Source organism: Panicum virgatum, chromosome 9K (assembly GCF_016808335.1).
Source record: "Panicum virgatum strain AP13 chromosome 9K, P.virgatum_v5, whole genome shotgun sequence".
NCBI classification, from domain to species: Eukaryota; Viridiplantae; Streptophyta; class Magnoliopsida; order Poales; family Poaceae; genus Panicum; species Panicum virgatum.
In genome coordinates, this window is record NC_053144.1 from 13,880,375 (window position 1) to 13,896,248 (window position 15,874).

At 41.6% G+C, this 15,874-nt stretch overlaps 1 protein-coding gene and 1 pseudogene across 1 annotated transcript; one reads left to right on the forward strand and one right to left on the reverse strand.

Annotated features, from left to right (window-relative positions):
* The first annotated feature begins 366 nt into the window (after positions 1 to 366).
* On the forward strand, positions 367 to 1,209 carry LOC120647729. Its single transcript, XM_039924586.1, has one exon. The coding sequence runs from the start codon at positions 367 to 369 to the stop codon at positions 1,207 to 1,209; it is 843 nt and encodes a 280-aa protein (XP_039780520.1).
* Positions 1,210 to 4,232: 3,023 nt separating this feature from the next.
* On the reverse strand, positions 4,233 to 11,436 carry LOC120650226 (annotated as a pseudogene).
* Positions 11,437 to 15,874: the final 4,438 nt, after the last annotated feature.

Below are 15,874 nucleotides of genomic sequence, written 5' to 3' on the forward strand. Positions count from 1 at the left end.
TGAACTTTAAACTTATATCTTGTATAATATTTTTACTAAGTTTGGATCTGTAATAATGTTTTAAACTTATTGTAATAACTGCTATGCCTGTGTTGTAAAATGTATAGTTGTGATATCTCTGGACTCGCCTTCGTGCGGTGTGTGCTTGTTCGATCCGAGATCCGGTGGTTGTATCGGGACGTTACCCGACAGACCAAGAATTGTTCCGTTTGAAGTGCGTTTGAGTCGGTGTTGCCTTTATGGTGATGGCCAGCGCACTTGAGCTGGGATAATTCAGGTGGTTCTGCCACACCCAGATCACTGATGCAACCTTACTGAGGTCATACATATGGGAAAAGTGTTCGGCGAATCAGGTTGACCCAGAACATGCGAGCTCAGACTGATACGTGGTCTGCAGATTACTTATTAAGGATCGGTAATGGGACTGAGGAAGCATTTGATGGTGACAATGTGTGGCTTTCTGATGACATTTTGATTCACAATCCTCCGGAGGATGATTCCGTTGACATTCTTATTGATCGTGTGTTCCCAAATCTTGTTGCTAATTGCACTTCTGCCAATTATATGCGCGAGCGTGCGATCCTATCCACCAGAAATGAATATGTTGATACGGTGAATGCACTTATGATTGATAGATTTCCAGGGAAACAAAAGGTTTTCTATAGCTTTGACTCTGTCGATGATGACTCGCGTAACAATTATCCTCTTGATTTTCTCAACTCAATTACTCCTAATGGGCTGCCACCTCATGAGTTGAAGGTTAAGAAGAATTATCCTGTTATATTGCTTCGTAATCTTGAAGCTCATAACGGCCTCTGCAATGGCACTCGGCTGGTGGTACGGGGATTTCAAAATAATACAATTGATGCTGAGATTGTTAATGGGCAGCATGCAGGTAAGAGGGTCTTCATTCCGAGGATTCCAATGTCTCCTTCCGAAGACCTCACTCTTCCGTTCAAGTTTAAGAGGAAGCAGTTCCCCATCCGGTTAAGTTTTGCTATGACAATTAATAAAGCGCAGGGTCAGACCATACCTAATGTAGGTATCTACCTCCCTGAGCTTGTTTTTTCACACGGACAGCTGTATGTGGCGCTGTCCAGAGGTGTTTCTCCTGAGAGTACGTGGGTTCTTGCAAAGAGAAATATGAACATTGATCCTACAGGAAAGAGTACGAAGAATATTGTATACGCAGATGTCTTGGAATCGTGAGGTGTGTCTATACAACAGCTTTATATAAAGACAAATGTAGTAATATGCTTATGTACTCATATAGTCATGTGCTTTCGTGCTCTTCTAAACACTTATGTTGTTCCTACAGGTCAACCTTCCGGAGATTGTGACCTCACGGATTATCGAAACGTTTTCCACATGCTAAAATGAAGATGATTAAATAAATTTATGGTGTACACGTGTAAACATACTTATTATATCTTAATCTATGCTATTTTTAATATAATTACTGTTTAAACACATGTTATTTTTAATATAATTGTTCTTTAAACACGTGTCTGTGGCACGTGCATCTCCACTAGTATTATTAAGAGGCGTTAAGTTCTTGGACTTGCTAAAAATACTCGAGCTCTTTTTTGAGAAAAAAAATGCTCGAGTTTTTTTTTTTTTGAGTGGATGCTCGAGCTTTGTCAGTCTGCGTTGTATTCGTCGAGTATTTCCGCTTGGGCCTTTGGGGCCTGATATCGTCCGCGCAGGGAATTCATGGGCCTTTGGGGGCCTTTGCTAAAAATTGATGTTTCCATTGTCCTCTAAAAAAGTGCATTTCGGCTGCTCTTCTCCGAGCAGTTGAAGCTTTCCAGCTAGCTAACGCTAGAGAAACTGTTATAAAAAAAACGCTAGAGAAACTGAGGTGTCATCATGACTAGACCGGACGTGTACTACCGGCCTGCCTGGGGTACGTGGTGGCAGCCTGATGATGTGCGTGAGAGTGACCAGGCGCCAGGGCTAATTATGGAGCAAACACAGCCTCAGGCCCTCAGCTGGGCATCATTGGCTCATTGCAAGCGATGCCGCCACGTACTACTACGGGGTACTGCTCGACCGATTAGGGCGTCCGCAGTGGCGGGCGATTTCACCGGCCATTGTTCTACGTGGATGAAGAGACGGTTAAAAATGAGGAACATATCTAGTTCAAACCATAATTTTCATGAAAACCCGTGCAAACTACGGTAAAAAAATTATCTAAATTTACCAAAAAATCACACATGTAAATGATATGATGATACACAACCTTATAAAATATCTTGTCCAAACTCGACTTCGTCTGTGAGATATAAAAATAACAAATTTTTATGGTGATTTTTTGGTAAATTTAGACAATTTTTTTGCTATGATTTATACGGATTTTCACGAAATTATGATTCGCACTAGCTAGCGAGTAACTCGTCGCTTATCTCGCATGGCTCCCGAAGAATTCAAAGAGTCTGCTCCTCCGGACCCACTCACATCAGCAGCTTAGAGTGTCCAGTTTCTTTTGTATTTTATTCTTCTATAAAAGCCAGCTCAGATAGCGAGATGAGCCGCTCTGTTATTAGAGACGCCCTTAGGGCACCAGTAGTGTGTGCAGAAAGGAGGTCGTAAGAAAGCTTGAGGTCGACCTCGCACACTACAGAGCCGGTCTCAAGCAGGTCGTAAGCCCAAAAAATTTAAGGACCGCCCTCAAGCTAAAGCCTCGGTCCTAAGCAATAAAATACTATTATTTTTTCCATTCTCACTACTTACGAGTAGTGGGAACGGAGCAGAGGAATCTTCATGCAAGACGTGCGGCCTGGTTGACATAGAATTTTTTATTTGTTACAGAGGACCCACCACCAAAGACCGGCCCCGACCTTAAACATAACAAGCTGCGGCCTTATCTTTGGTGGGACCCAGCATAAGGGCGATGTGGTATTTATACACTACTGATGCCCTTAGCTGCCGCCCGCATGCATGCAACCGCGCCATGCATGCGCCCGCGCTGGGGACTGACGGAGTGATGGGCCGGGGCCGGCCCATGCCCCGTACCCGTGGCACAGCGATCGCATGCATGGGCCACGTACGCGCGCGTGCACGGTAGAGAGCTAAACCCGGCCGATCGATCACCGCCCGATGCACCTGTCTGGCTGTCTCGGTGGCTCTGGCGGGAGCTGCAGGCGGAATTGATGGACGCCGAACCAAATCAGCCGAGCAGAGCAGAGCAGGAAGCGAGCATCTGCGGGCTGCGGCAGCCAGCGGTCGGCCCCGGAAATGGCGTGGCGTCGATCGAGGGGGAGGGAGGGAAGGAGTTACCCGGCAGCCGGCACGGACCGCACCAGGCCTGGCCGGGGGTGGTAGTTGTAGGGGTCCCACACCCGGGCCGCGGCCGATCGCTAGGGTTCAATGCACCCACGTGTCTGATCGCTGATCGAGCAAGATGTTCAGAGGAGAGGCGGCACTGTACCAGTGTTAATTAGACCCAACAACTTGTACCTCATACATTACGGTACGGGTCGTATTTACTTGTTCTCTATGCTCCCTCTCGTACGAGGCCCCCAACTGTTACGGCAGAAATGCAGAATTGACTTTTCATCCTCTTTCTCTCTCCCATGCAGAAAATAAATATTTTAGTTCGGTGTTACGTAGAAAGAGCATATCCAATATTGAAAGATGCCACCGGATAAATACCACATTGAATTTTTGCAGAGTCCAACAGCAAATATGTAGCCCCCCTCCCCACCCACACCCACAACTCAAGAGCACAAGATCTTGGATTTTTCATTGGTTTTTTACTTAGAATTTAGAACCCATACTTCTTTTGTTAGTGTGCATGATGGACAAACATATAGTAAATAAAGGGGGGCAGTAATAATATTCCCACATGAAAAGGTTAAAAAATGAGCCGTCTACAAAATTAATCATGCATCACTTCACAACTCAAGGCCACTACTCTTCCATTTGAAATACAAGTCTTTTTTTATATAATATTTAGTCAAACAAGTGTCCATTTTGTCAAACTAAAAATACACCAAAAAATATCTAAAAATACCAATAAAAGTATTAAAAATATAATACTAAATATTTTAAAATATTTGGTCAAATGTTATCCTAATGATATGAAATACACCAATGTCATGTCATAACAATAAAAAAAGGAAGCAGAAGATATCAAACTTAATAACGAGACAAGATATCCAACACTACTTATAGGGCTTATGATTCCTAATCAGAGAAACTATAATATTTTCATTGGTATAACACTAATATTTGCACAAAGGATAATTTATTTCAATCCAGTATTAAATAACAACATGATGAGGTCCCTATGCAGTCCTGGTGAAAGAGCCAGTAGCATTATGTTCTCGTACATATATATGTCTTATTCTTTATTTATCCATGATATCACTTACCTATATATGTACACCACTTGCAAATGGATTTGGAATTAAGATAGTTTTCTTTTCTAAAATTACTTACAACACGGAATCAAGATGGGTGTTGCAGGTCTCTAGTAGAGATCTTGGACTTTCTGGGGACCACCTGCCGCACCAATGGCCTCATCAAGCTTCTTGCTGCTTTTCATGGGTCCCTAGGCCAAAATGTATGTTTGGAAAATGTGCCCACTGAAATGGAAAAAAACAATATAGTCATATGGCTAGAGCCATCCATATATATGTTGTTTCTATCAAATTCATATATTTACTTTTTTACCTTAATTAATACTATCTTCAATCAAATAGATAAAGCATCCACATATTTTAGGGTTTAGTACTTTTATTCTTTGACTAATAATTAGTCTCATGTAATGAAGAAATTATTTTATGGAAAACATTATCATCGTATTGACCGTACCGTGTTAGGCCATGCCTTATTTAGTATGAAAAGTTGGATAAATAAGAAAAATATGTAAAATATGTTATATAATATAATTTTAGTTCATGAAAAATGAGGTATGCAAATATCAAGGAGTTATAGACACCAAAAAGTACATTCCAACATATGGTATATATTATGGCATCCATACTTTTTATTATCAAGGTAAAATCATTATTCACAAAATGTTTGAACTTTTTTCAAAACAAATGAGATTGTCTGGAAATAAATAACATGCTAGCCATTGGACTTGATCTTTTCTTTTGAAATGATCATAATAAAATCCCACACCTGATTTTCATTCAACTCTTTTTCTCTCTAGTTCATTTTAATGGGATAATTATTGTACATACATTGAATATGAATAAATTCTATGATATACATACAGTTGTGCTTTGCGCAAATCATGTACTTACATTCTTTGCTGCAGTGCTGAATGCTTCTCTATGACTTATGGCAGGGTTGCTTGCTTTAATCCTCCGTATCTCTTCCCTAAAAAAATTCATGTAACATCTCATACATGTGTATAAAAGGTTATTATTCGATCCTAAAATGATAAACAACATTGCAACAGAATAAGAAACTTGAAATTAGGTTGATCAAACTCACTTAATAAATCTATTGTATGCTGATGGAACACGTTGCCGCTTCTCTAGAGCTGTTGTTTACACCAAAAGGACATATATGTGAAGTTAATTATATTATAACTTTTATGGAAACAGATAGATATACATGATTTTACAAAATAAAACATATGTGCAAGCATATAAAAACTTTTGATGTGTGAAAGGCAACGATATGAAGTTAGATGTGCCACGCATGTTATTTATTCCTTTTGTGTCAGTCATATCCTTTCCAATTAAAATGGTTAATAAGTTGAAATTATCTTCACAAAATCTCTACATCAGGGACACAATAACCACAATCAGCAAGGCCATGCTGAACTAAAAAAAACTCCTAGTTTGGTCGAGTTTAAACTTGAAATCCTTGCATGAATAATATCTCACACCAAGCAAGGATGACCGCAAGTTTGGGCCCATTAATTACATCCTTTATTTGACACTATATCGACATTCCAGAAATAGAAGAGCATCAAATGTATACATTTGGGATATTTATCAACCAGACTTTCTTTTCAGAGAAAATTATTGGTACACATACTGTTTGGTTCATTATTCATCACCAGAAGCTTGATGGTTTTCTTAACAGCACCATCATTTAATTACATGCATACACTAGTTGTAACCACACTTCATGGTTACTAAACCATATTGTAACTGAAAGCGCTACTTTTACTTGCAACGATAATGTTCGCCCAGTAAAGTTGTGAGAGTAGTAACAGAGCAAAAAATTAATAAGTATGGCAAGTTCTTACAACAAGATGAGCATCAAGGTGCTGATGTGACCATTTATCTTTTTGTTCTATAAAAATTAAGGTATGCATTCATACAGTATTAGAAAAAAAAGATAATATGCATATACGTTCATTCTTTTGTTAACTAAACATTGCACACATAATGTGTGTTTTTATGTGATTCAAGTAGTTCATTTTTATTAACCACATATAAGCACTTCTCTATGAGATGTTTGATCATTAACTAATTGGACTTTCTATTTCCAAATTAACATTTATTTTAGGAATGATCATTTTAGATTTCAAGTTTTGGTACTTTATTATCGATCATACAAATTGACACCCCCCTAATTTCCACAGTAACAATTACTTTACAAATCATCACTTTGAATTTCAAGCTTAATTTCAATTTTGTTTGAAATAATAACAAGGAATAATTATACTGAAGTGGAATATACTACTATTTGAAAATTACTTACTAATAATTAGCTGTATCATGTCTCCAAAAATCACATAGGTATAAGATTGAGTTTTTATTGGTCCTACAGTACTAAACACGGATTCATTTCTTTTTGTATATTTCATGTTTTGTGGTAAAGAAAAGGGAAGTTTCCCCTAAAACATGCATGCACTCAAGTGCACGTGCGTAGAATTTAACCGATTTTGACCAAATATTTGTTGAGGGAAGCAATGTCCAAAACAGTTTATTATGTCCACATATTGATAAATAATTAGGTTCCATATATATATATATATATTTAAGTTATCCGAAAAACATGCATATCATCAATCTTACCACGCACGTGCAGCATATGATCCTGATCTCCTTTTGCTGAGAACATCATTGGCATCCGGAATTTTGAAGACGAAGGAGCATACTCAGAGTAGTTTTCAGTAAAGCTGATATTGTGAATATTGTGAACCTTGAAATTCTCCTGCACCAACTGAAATAATCATGTTATTGTACGTGAGAAGTCCTTTTTCAAACGAAGACTGCATATAGTGTACTTCCATCTCCAGCATATAGCAGCTAGTTATACTAGTTATAAACACACTTTATTAATAGTCGATCCAAATTCATTTGGTAATTAAGAAATTAAACTGACGCATCTGGTTCGAAGCATTTGTAAGCTTTAAAACTCTTTCCTGTGAGAAAGCATGCAGTACCGAACGCTTTAGTTTGTCTCTACTGTATAAAGTATTGCAAATGACATGACCCATGCATGCACATTTTGGCTTTTATCTGCTATACCAGCTACCTCCTACGTAGGTACGTAGGGCAACCTAGATGATGTTTGGCATCTCTACGGACAATGCTGTCTTTCAAGAACTTACCGTCTAAGATATATCGGTCTAGGCTCTTTTGCAGTAGCTAGTAATAATATATAGTGCAGAAAGATGAGACACCAGTCAATAGGATTACTAAGACATGGAAATATGGCATCCTGGCCTGTAAACTTTTGCAGACATGTTGGCATGCATGATTACAACTTTGAGGTGTACAAAAGGGTTTAATTAGCAGCTCTATTAGAAGTGTATCGAGTTGTCTTCATATTGCATGCACAGATCTTGCACAAATTAAGGTGTCTGTTCATGTCAACCTGTGAGTGATTCTGGACAGGAAGTGATTGGATCAGTCCTATCAAGTTCACTGACAGCAGGCTAGTGCAATGCCCACAACGGACTGTCACGATGTTCAGCATGCTATTGCTCGGGACACTGACCTGCAGGTTGATCATAACGAAAGACTAGAATTAGGTTTATTTACTAAATAAATTTAGTAACATTGTTTTACAGTTGATTTTATAAACGAAAAAGATGCGCAGGACAAGAAAACAAGGAGAATGAAAGAAGCATTTTCAGAATAGAAAAACATCATATTGCGGAAAAGTAAAAACCTGGTAATTAAATTTCAATGCAGAAATTTATAGATTTAATGATACAAGAACGAGGAGTGCCATGATCTAAAGCCTTCTCCAGATGCATATATGATGCGCAAAGCTATATGTAGCTTTGCTATTTGGGCTTCGTTTCTCTCTCTTTTCCTTTTTCTGTTACCACTGCCTAGCTGCCTGAATGCGTAACTGTTACTTCATGACTTTTATCAGGGCCCTGCGGATCAGACCACAACTGGGGCACCTTTTTCCAATGTCTGTACACTGGTTCCCTTTCCCTTTCCATTTTATTTTCAATTCCCTCCTGGCATCACTGCCACCCAAGCTGAAGAAACAAAAGCCTGCTTTGTTTGATTCCTCACTGATCTTCTTTTGTGCACAAACTCCCACAAGGTGAGAGCTGTAAGCTATAATAAACAAGTGAGTGTATGCCCTACAAATGATTGTGTGTGCTCCCATGAGGGGAGTAAACTCGAATCTATCACACTTCATATCTTGCTCACACACAAAAACAAAATCACAAAAAGTACTCCTAGTTGTGAAGCATCATGCAGCTATATTTTGTTATATATTTGTGATTTTTAGAGAACTCATCCATTAGTACGCGGCTATATATATAATCTTTTCCCCTGCTCCATGCATATATGCTCTACCCTCTGACATATACACAAAATACCAAAAGAATACTTGGGGCAGAGTTTGGAGAGAAAGATGCAACAGACAGTGACAATTCAATGGAGAAGCCACTTTGGCACGGGCATGCTGTGCAATGCATGTGTAAAAGTGGGTCATGCAGGTGTGTGGCAACAAGATAGATCGACCTCCTTTTTATCTTTGGCTAGGACAGAGGGAGACGGCATTGGAGTTGCAGAAATGTGTACTGCAAGTTCAGACTTCAGAGAAGGCAAGATTATATTTCTAGCGAAAGATCTTGTAGCTAGCACATAACGACACTGCACGTATGTATACACATCGGTGATTGATGATATGGCGCAAGTGGTCAGTGCAGGATCTTCCATTATATATCGATCTTTTTGGTAAGTTGGAGAAAGCAAAACGGCATTGAAGTTGCTCTGAAGTGTAGAGAACGGAACATGTAATGTTAATATCATAGATCTCCTTAGGCATTCAACAAAGCTCAACATTTCCAATTCGATCTTACTTGACTATATATATGCTAGACAAGGTATATATACCGTCGATCACTGATCTATAAATAATTTGCCTGTAGTAGAAGATACAGAGAAGTTTGAATGAATAAGTCAGAAAGAAGAACTTAATGGATGATGAGTCTCTCTCTCTCTCTCTAGATGTCTCCGTAATTGTGCCTTTTCTTATAAACTTTTAGGAAATGTTTATACTGAAATGGTGATCACCATCCATGTATGAAGAAAGGCTGAGAGAAGATAACTATGTACAGTACTGAACTAGTTACTTCACCGGAGATCGAAAGTTGAAAAAAGAGGAAATCGAAGCAAAACCAGCATATGTAAATTCTGTACAATTAGATAGTACACTTCTTTTATTTTCTGCACGATTGTTTTTAGCAGAGCAGAGTAACTTTACTTTATTCAGTGTCATTGAGCTTTAATTTGGTGGAAAGATATCATATAAGAGTATGAAAGAGATTCAGACAAAGCCCATGGAAAAAAATAATATAATAAGTAAAAACAGAGGGGATCCGCGGAAGTGTTACTTTGGATCTTCTCGATTAGTGACAAACTCACCTGCAGTACAGTATCCTACCGTCCTACGATACTGCTCTAGCGTCGTCCTTCCCCACTAATCAAATTAATATCTCTGATCTTTAGAGAACTCTTTGAAGTTAAGCTTTCGAACTTCCTAATGGATTTTTTTTGTTTAAAATAAAAGTCGAAGTAGCAATGCTACAGCAGACAAATCTTTGGCCAACATATATATATACACACAATAACCCAACTTCCATAGTTTTAGAATATATATAGCATATATTAGTTACCACCTTCTAGCATATTATGCACAACTCCCCTTTTGTGTGAGGAGCTGAGTAAGATGGTCTAATTAGAACATATTAAAAAGTCAAGAAGTCTAGTTACTCTTGTTATGCACTAAACTTATCGACTTATGGCTGTTATTGCATGCTCTTTAATTTGTTGCAGTTCAAGTGAGGAAAGGCATAAATCAGCTGACTCCCTAAATTGTTTGTTAAAAACAAACCACGCCAGGCAGCTGGTATGCAAGAAATGGTGCTCATCAAAACTATGTACACGCATCTGCACCTTTTCTTCGTGCAGATGCCCAAAGCACTTTAATTAGCACGCGACTACATCACATACTAATACTATACACCAGGCAAAAAATCTGCCAAATCTCTATATTATTCGAGATCTAATAGACCATAATAATTTCCTCGAAGACTGACACAAGGCGATAATGCTTGATGAAAAGTTGCGAGCATATATATGGAATTGCCAGGCCATACGGAAGCACTAGTATGTCTGTATATGTAGTGGAGCTAGCACCGTGCTCACTACTACTTTCGTCTAAGATGCTATTTTATCATGTTCTTCCCAAGTGAACAGAAAAAAGGGTGCTAGATATGCAGCTCAATTTTCAATGTCTGCTGACCTCGACTACCTTCTCTCATGTCCATGGTGAAGAAGTACTCAATTGAAAGGTACAAGATCGAGACCAGCCCGCTCCCTTTTAAAAAAGATTAAACCGAACTGAAGAGTTGAAACGGAAAGGAAAAATCCACTGAAACCCCGGGAAAACAAAAGGTCGAAGAATGGCTGGGAATGAAACGAAAGGGGGGAATCCAGAAATTTCTGTCGAGAGAAAAACGAAATCCAGCAGGATCTCCAATGCAAGTCCTTCATATATAATTAGCGATATCATGACGAAAATAATGTCACAGCCAATGATTTCATGCATCTCTCTCCTTGTAGATCTGCATGCGCTTCAGAGGCCGCAAGCGAAGAAGAACTGGGAGAAGACAAGACAAGGCAGATAGAAAAAGAGAGAGATATCATGCAGATGGGGTTACCGCGAGAATTGTGTTGCAGAAATTGCAGTGCACGTAGCACACATGCTCCGGCGGCGGCGCGATCTGGGCCGACGACATTCCTCCCGGGTCACCTTAGCTTGCGTTATCCCAGCAATGGATCGAAGGAGCTAATAAGAGGAGGAAGATGAGAGTTGAAGCAAGCCGGACGAGGATATATACAAGCAGCAGCAAGCAAAGCAAGGACCAAAGGTCAGATAGGATTAGAAGATATATAGGAGTATAGTTGGCTAGTACCTAGCAGCGACTTTTGGTAAATACAAAGGCGTAAAGGGTGAGAGGAAGGATTGAGCTACTGATTTCTTGAGAGAGAGAGAGAGAGAGAGAGAGAGAGAGAGAGAGAGAGAGAGAGAGAGAGAGAGAGAGAGAGAGTAGTGCAATGGCCTTTTCTGTTGGGGCTGATGTGTGGGTGCAAAATGCTATAATGAATAGTTGAGGCCTCGTAGTGTCTAGAAGGATTCTCTGTGTCAGATTACTCAGCAGCTATATGTGAAATAATAACGGATGGATAATTTCATCTATAGTTCGAAAATAATTTGTATTTTTCTATGTAGCTCCATGTAAACAGATTCTTCCCAAAAAATCCTCGAAGAAAAGAATTATGTTTCATACAAGGATTATTTTGGGTATTTCAATTATATGTACTAGCCCAACCCGTGTAACTGCGTGGACAAATAATTTAGTTATATGTTCCTCATAATTTACACCCTCAAACTATCGTAAAAGTTTAATTTTCAAGCTTCAACTACAAAACCAGATAACATGGGTCATCCAACTGTCAAAACCAGACAAATTTGTCCCTTCGGGATCGGAGACTTCGAAGGTGGTTTTGTATTTTAAAAATTTAAAAAATTCTAATTAGATCTTACAATTTGAAACTAATTTATTTTAAATAAAAAATATGAAACTAGTACCATTTTTTTAAAAAAATACAGCATATCTATTATTGCTCTATTTGAATCTTAGTTATTTGAAAATAATAGACATAACTACAAGCAACAAAATATTATGAACATTAAAAATTTGGATCTAAATAAGTATCATGCCAATAGATAAGTTACATTTTTAGAAAACTTTTAATACCCACCTTCGAAACCACCTAAAGGGCTAAATTTGTCCGATTTCAACAGTTTAACCTTTGTTATTCGGTTTCGTAGTTGGAGGCTGAAAAAACAGACTTTTATAATAGTTCGAGGGTGCAAACTGGACTTTTCCTATTTTTTAAGGCCCGTTCAGATTTAAGTAGATGATTGGTCTCTTTCCACTCGGTTAAATCATCCAATACACTGTTGCATACGCCCGTTTTATTGCTGAAAAGTTCCTTTCTTCGCCTGTCCTGGTCGAGATCTCGCCTTGTTTCATTACGGAAAAGTTTTATCTGGTGATCGAATTTGTGTGTCTGCCCTTCTAGATCCTGACGTAGACAATTCAATCTCAAGAGTTAATGGCCAATGGAAAAGCCCAATTATTTGGACTTTCCCTTTGATTTGGCTCTACGGGAAATGAGCGACGATGACACTACATTCGTGCGGGTACGAAGAAATTACCGAAATGTCCCGTTCACTCGGACCAGCTTTGCCTTTTCAGCTGCTGATGAAGTCAATTCCAACGATCTCACACAACACCTCGTCCCTCACAAGTAACTCTGAGAGATGAGACGGTGATGGATCAACCCGTTTCATTTCGCTTGATAATGAGAAATAGGTTTACCCCCTCTCAAAAAAAAATCGATCATTGTGAACCAGCACTCCATTCCAGAAGAGAGAGAGAGAGATAAATTAAGATGCTACTATTTCTTCAAATAAATAAATAAATTAAGATGCTATTACGATGCAAAGACGGAGAGGCGTGCATGGTGGTAGGACCCCAGCCCCACACCCTGGGCAGTCGACAGTCCAGGCATTTGCGGCAGAGCAGGGTCAGGGTCCGGCCGCCCGGGCGTGGTGTACCTATAAGAGACTAAGGGCGCGTTTAGTTGCAAAACCAAAATTTTTTTGTTGTCACATCATCCCTTTGACCAGATGTCGGGAGGATTTTTCGGACACTAATTAAAAAACTAATTTCAGAACTCATTTGGAAACCGCGAAACGAATCTTTTGAGGCCTTTGACCGCATCATTAGCATATGTTGGTTACTGTAGCACTTATGGCTAATCATACACTAATTAGGCTTAAAAGATTCGTCTCGTCATGTACACCCAAACTGTGTAATTAGTTTTGTTATTTAATTACATTTAGTGCTTCATACATGTGTTTAAAGGGGAGGTGAAAATTTTTGGAACTAAACGCGCCCTAAGAGAAGACCCATGTTCTGTCATTTCGACAGGACACTTTTGATCCTCTCCCTCCCTCTCTCCTGAATTCTCTCTCCTTGTGAATCTTGCTTGGTGCAGCTAGCGCAGAGCACGCACATTAATTGCATACACATTACATTTTTGAATTTGATGGCAGATTGGCATGCATGAGCCGCTGGTGGCCGCATGCAATTGCAAGTCGCCAAAATGGATGGGTGGTGGATGAAGGGCGGGGCCGCCGGTGGGGGCGTCCTGCTCCTGCCGGTGCCGGCCGCGGCCGGCCAGCCAGCGCCACCGGCCACCGCTCGCGCTCTACGCCGACGACGACGACAAGGCGCTCCATGTGCTGTGTCGCGCCCACTCTATCGGTTATGATGCATGATGGAGTAGTAGCGTGGCCGCCTACTGCATGCGCCCGTCTCCCGAGACACTGTAGATTGCTAGCTAGTAGCTCTCGTAGGAGCGCATGCACATTTTTTGAACGATGAGAAGGCAGTAAGTGCGTTCCCAATGATTAACTATTTATTTAGTTAGATCTGACGTGACAATAAAAAAAATAGTGTAGTCACTAGCAACGACCAAATAGCTGATCTATTTTACGTAGTCTAAGAATATGTAAGAGGAACGTGTGGGTCCAATAGTATAAAATAGTTTTTTCTTTTATCTCTCATCTCCGCGTCAGCAGACTACGTAGCTAGTACTAGCTATTACTCACTTCGTTCGCTGGGCTGGAGCTGGAGCTGGTGACTGGAGTGGTGTGAGAGAAAAATACTGTTGGCTGGCTAGAGCTGGAGCTGGTGGTTAAAGTGGTGTGAGAGGAAAATACTGTTGGGCTGGAGCTGGAGCTGGCTGCAGAACGGAGTGACTATTGTGGACGTCCTTATGATGCACGGAAGTGACTGTACGTAAGTTGGATTAATCAAGGGCGCGCGCCCACGCACCGCCAGTGCCAGATCCAACGATCAGAATTCGTCGATGCAGCGGCGCGTGCTGCAGTACAAGTACCATCTACAGTGCAGCGAGCGCATGCATCCTGGCCCTTTGCTTTGAATCAGACGGAGCATGCAAAATCATACCACTGCAGCATAGTACACACACATGGTGACTGTATAAATGCCATGCACATTGCCATTAATTAATTTGGACGTTTTGTAGGAGATTGATACGAATTTTGATTCGAGTAAAGCTAGCGTGATGATGAAAGGGCCCTCCAACAATTGCAAATAAAGATGCATGGTAGAGGGGTGCAGGGCTCGCCAGCGCCCGCGCGACAAAACTCGAAGCCATCGCCTGAAGGCTTCCCTTCTTCTTCCTCATACTTCGGTGGGCCGCGGCGGCGAGCCAGGGGAGGGGGAGCGGCGGCAGCGAGCTAGGGGAGGGGAGGGGGTGGCCGGCGAGGGGTGGTTGGTGGGGGGGAGCGGCCGCCGGCGAGGTTGCCGGCGCCCGGGGTGGTAGAGGGCGGCGGCGGAACTTAATTTTCTGGGTTGCTGGGGCTTCCATGGCCGCCGACCTTAGAGGATGGAGCCGGGGGCGGCGGCGGCCCGGCGGTGGTGGCGGGTTGGGCGGCGGAGGGCGACGTGGCGCGGGAGCGCCGCCGGCCGGCCGGGGTAGGACCCCCGGTGGGCGGTGGCCGGCGGCGGGGGTGAAGAGAAGCGGCGCGGCGGTGGCTGGGCGGCGTGGTGGCGAGAAAGGTTAGGGGCGGCGGCGGAGGCGCCGGGGGCGGCGCCGGAGCTAGGCGGCGGCGCTGAGGCAGGGGAGGGCATTGGTGGGCCGCGTGGGCCTTCTTCAGGCGATGGATGGCTTTTTCATCACCTTCGGTGATGTATAGCTGCGCCCTGCAGGGCTTCCCTGTGCGGCTGCGCTGTCGTCCTGATCATCTCCTCCCCTCGACTTTGCCCTCCAAGATGTACACGCGCCCACCTTTAACTCTGTTGCCATTCGCCCAGCCGCTACATCTAGCTCCATCAGTCCGCCTGCCACGGCCCTCGTCACCCCCTCTCCTTGCATGCCACTTCCATCTCTAGAACTGTACTATGTCCTCCCAAAAGTGGTGTTGCCCCCTAAACGGCTATCATCCCTCAATCCGGATTCTGCAGATGCATGGCAATCACCAAGGAGGTCGTTCTTTGACGAAGCATGGCTAGGATCATATATTCATAGGTCTCACTTTCGCTCAATGAGCTCGGTCTCATCGAGTTCTTGTAGGATTAGATGAGCTTCTCGTATATACTACAACCTTTGGTCACTGGTAACCTTTGCCTCTACCGCACCGTTGCCGAGAAGGTTCTTGTTCTTTGGTCACAAATTGGTTATGGTAATATAGGTATTATGTAATCATCTGTGGCTTGGTGCTTGGGCAAGCCTATATATGCTTCCTAAAGCTTTATAGCTCCTATTTTCTCTTCCTCTTAATGAGAAACATGCTAAGGCACGGTCACCAAAAAAGAACT

Coding starts and splice junctions, on each gene's coding strand:
- LOC120647729 (XM_039924586.1), top strand. CDS start 367: ATGCGAGCTCAGACTGATACGTGGTCTGCAGATTACTTATTAAGGATC.